The sequence below is a fragment of the Chondrus crispus genome, genomic scaffold (assembly GCF_000350225.1).
Source record: "Chondrus crispus Stackhouse genomic scaffold, scaffold_50, whole genome shotgun sequence".
Lineage (NCBI taxonomy): Eukaryota > Rhodophyta > Florideophyceae > Gigartinales > Gigartinaceae > Chondrus > Chondrus crispus.
The window spans coordinates 400,418-401,617 of NW_005178495.1; the positions used below are offsets into that span (position 1 = coordinate 400,418).

A 1,200-nucleotide genomic window follows, 5' to 3' on the forward strand; every position below is an offset into this window, starting at 1 on the left:
TCAGCACGTACACCACCCTCAAAGGCCCGCGTCCCGGAGCGCATGCTGGCCGACGGCGTCCCGCCACACGTCACCCGCTCCAGCTGCGCCGCCGGCGGTGCGTGGGCCACCACTTGCCTGCTGCTCAACCCGCTCTTCGTGCTCAAGACAAAGCAGCAGACGCAGCTCGTGCGCGACCGCCGCGACAAGCGCCTCAAGTACACGGGGCTCGTGTCGTCGTTCCGCGTCGTCCTCAGGGAGCAGGGCGTGCGCGGGCTGTACGCGGGCACGGCGGCGGCCATGGCCGGCTTTCCCGGCGCCATGATTCAGATGCCGCTGTATGAGTACTTGAAGGGCAGCGGCGACGGGGAGCCCGGGCATGTGCGTGTGGCGGTGTCGAGTGCCACGAGCGCGTCGTTTGTGGGCGTGATCATGTATCCAGTCGAGGTCGTGCGGTTAAGACTGCAAGCGCAGAATCCATCGACCGGGCCGGGGGTTATGTACGACGGCATCTTGGACGCGTTTAGGAAGATTTGGAAGATGGAGGGCATACGCGCATTTCATCGGGGGATGGGCACGGGGTTGATTCGCACTGTGCCTCAGAGCGCTATCGGGCTGAGCTGTTATGAGACCGTGCTCGGCGTCGTCGGACGCGTGGCAGAGGTCTGGGATGTCCAGGCGACGGAAGGGTGAAGGGAGGCCCAACTCTTATCTTTATCACACCTAAAACGAGTAACAAACAGCTCTCTGTTGTCTCTTGTGAAAAGGTTGCGGGTGCGGTGCGGTGCAGTTTTAAGTTATCATGTGTATAAAACCGACAAAAAAAAAGTTTTGATCTCAAACCTCCTTGCGCGCCTTCTCAAGCAGCCCGCTCACATACCCGACGAGCCCCATCACCTGCGGCGCGAAAACCTCCACCACGTCCGCCCTCTCCAAGAACCTCATGGCGGGGTCCTGATGCACGACGGTCATCCTGGGGCACAGCGCAAGCGGCAGACCTCCCGCGAGGTGTTGCGCACGCCTGACCCAGAGCTGCTCGCACGCCCTGCCGGCCTCGAACGCGAGCTTGGCGAACGCGCGCCCGCCAACACTCGCCACATCGTACTCCTCCACGCTGACCAACGCGGCGGCGCCGCCGCCGCCCGCCGTCAGCCGCTCCTCGCCCACGACCATGCGCAGCTCCAGGCTGACAAACAGCTCGGCGCGCAGCAGTGCCTGCAC

General features: G+C 63.8%; 1 protein-coding gene; it reads left to right on the top strand.

Annotated features, from left to right (window-relative positions):
• The first annotated feature begins 42 nt into the window (after nt 1-42).
• CHC_T00006802001 (hypothetical protein) lies at nt 43-821 on the top strand. XM_005710001.1 is given in 2 exon segments: nt 43-672; nt 673-821. The coding sequence occupies 1 exon segment, from the start codon at nt 43-45 to the stop codon at nt 670-672; it is 630 nt and encodes a 209-aa protein (XP_005710058.1). The 3' UTR covers nt 673-821.
• The last annotated feature ends 379 nt before the right edge of the window (nt 822-1,200 follow it).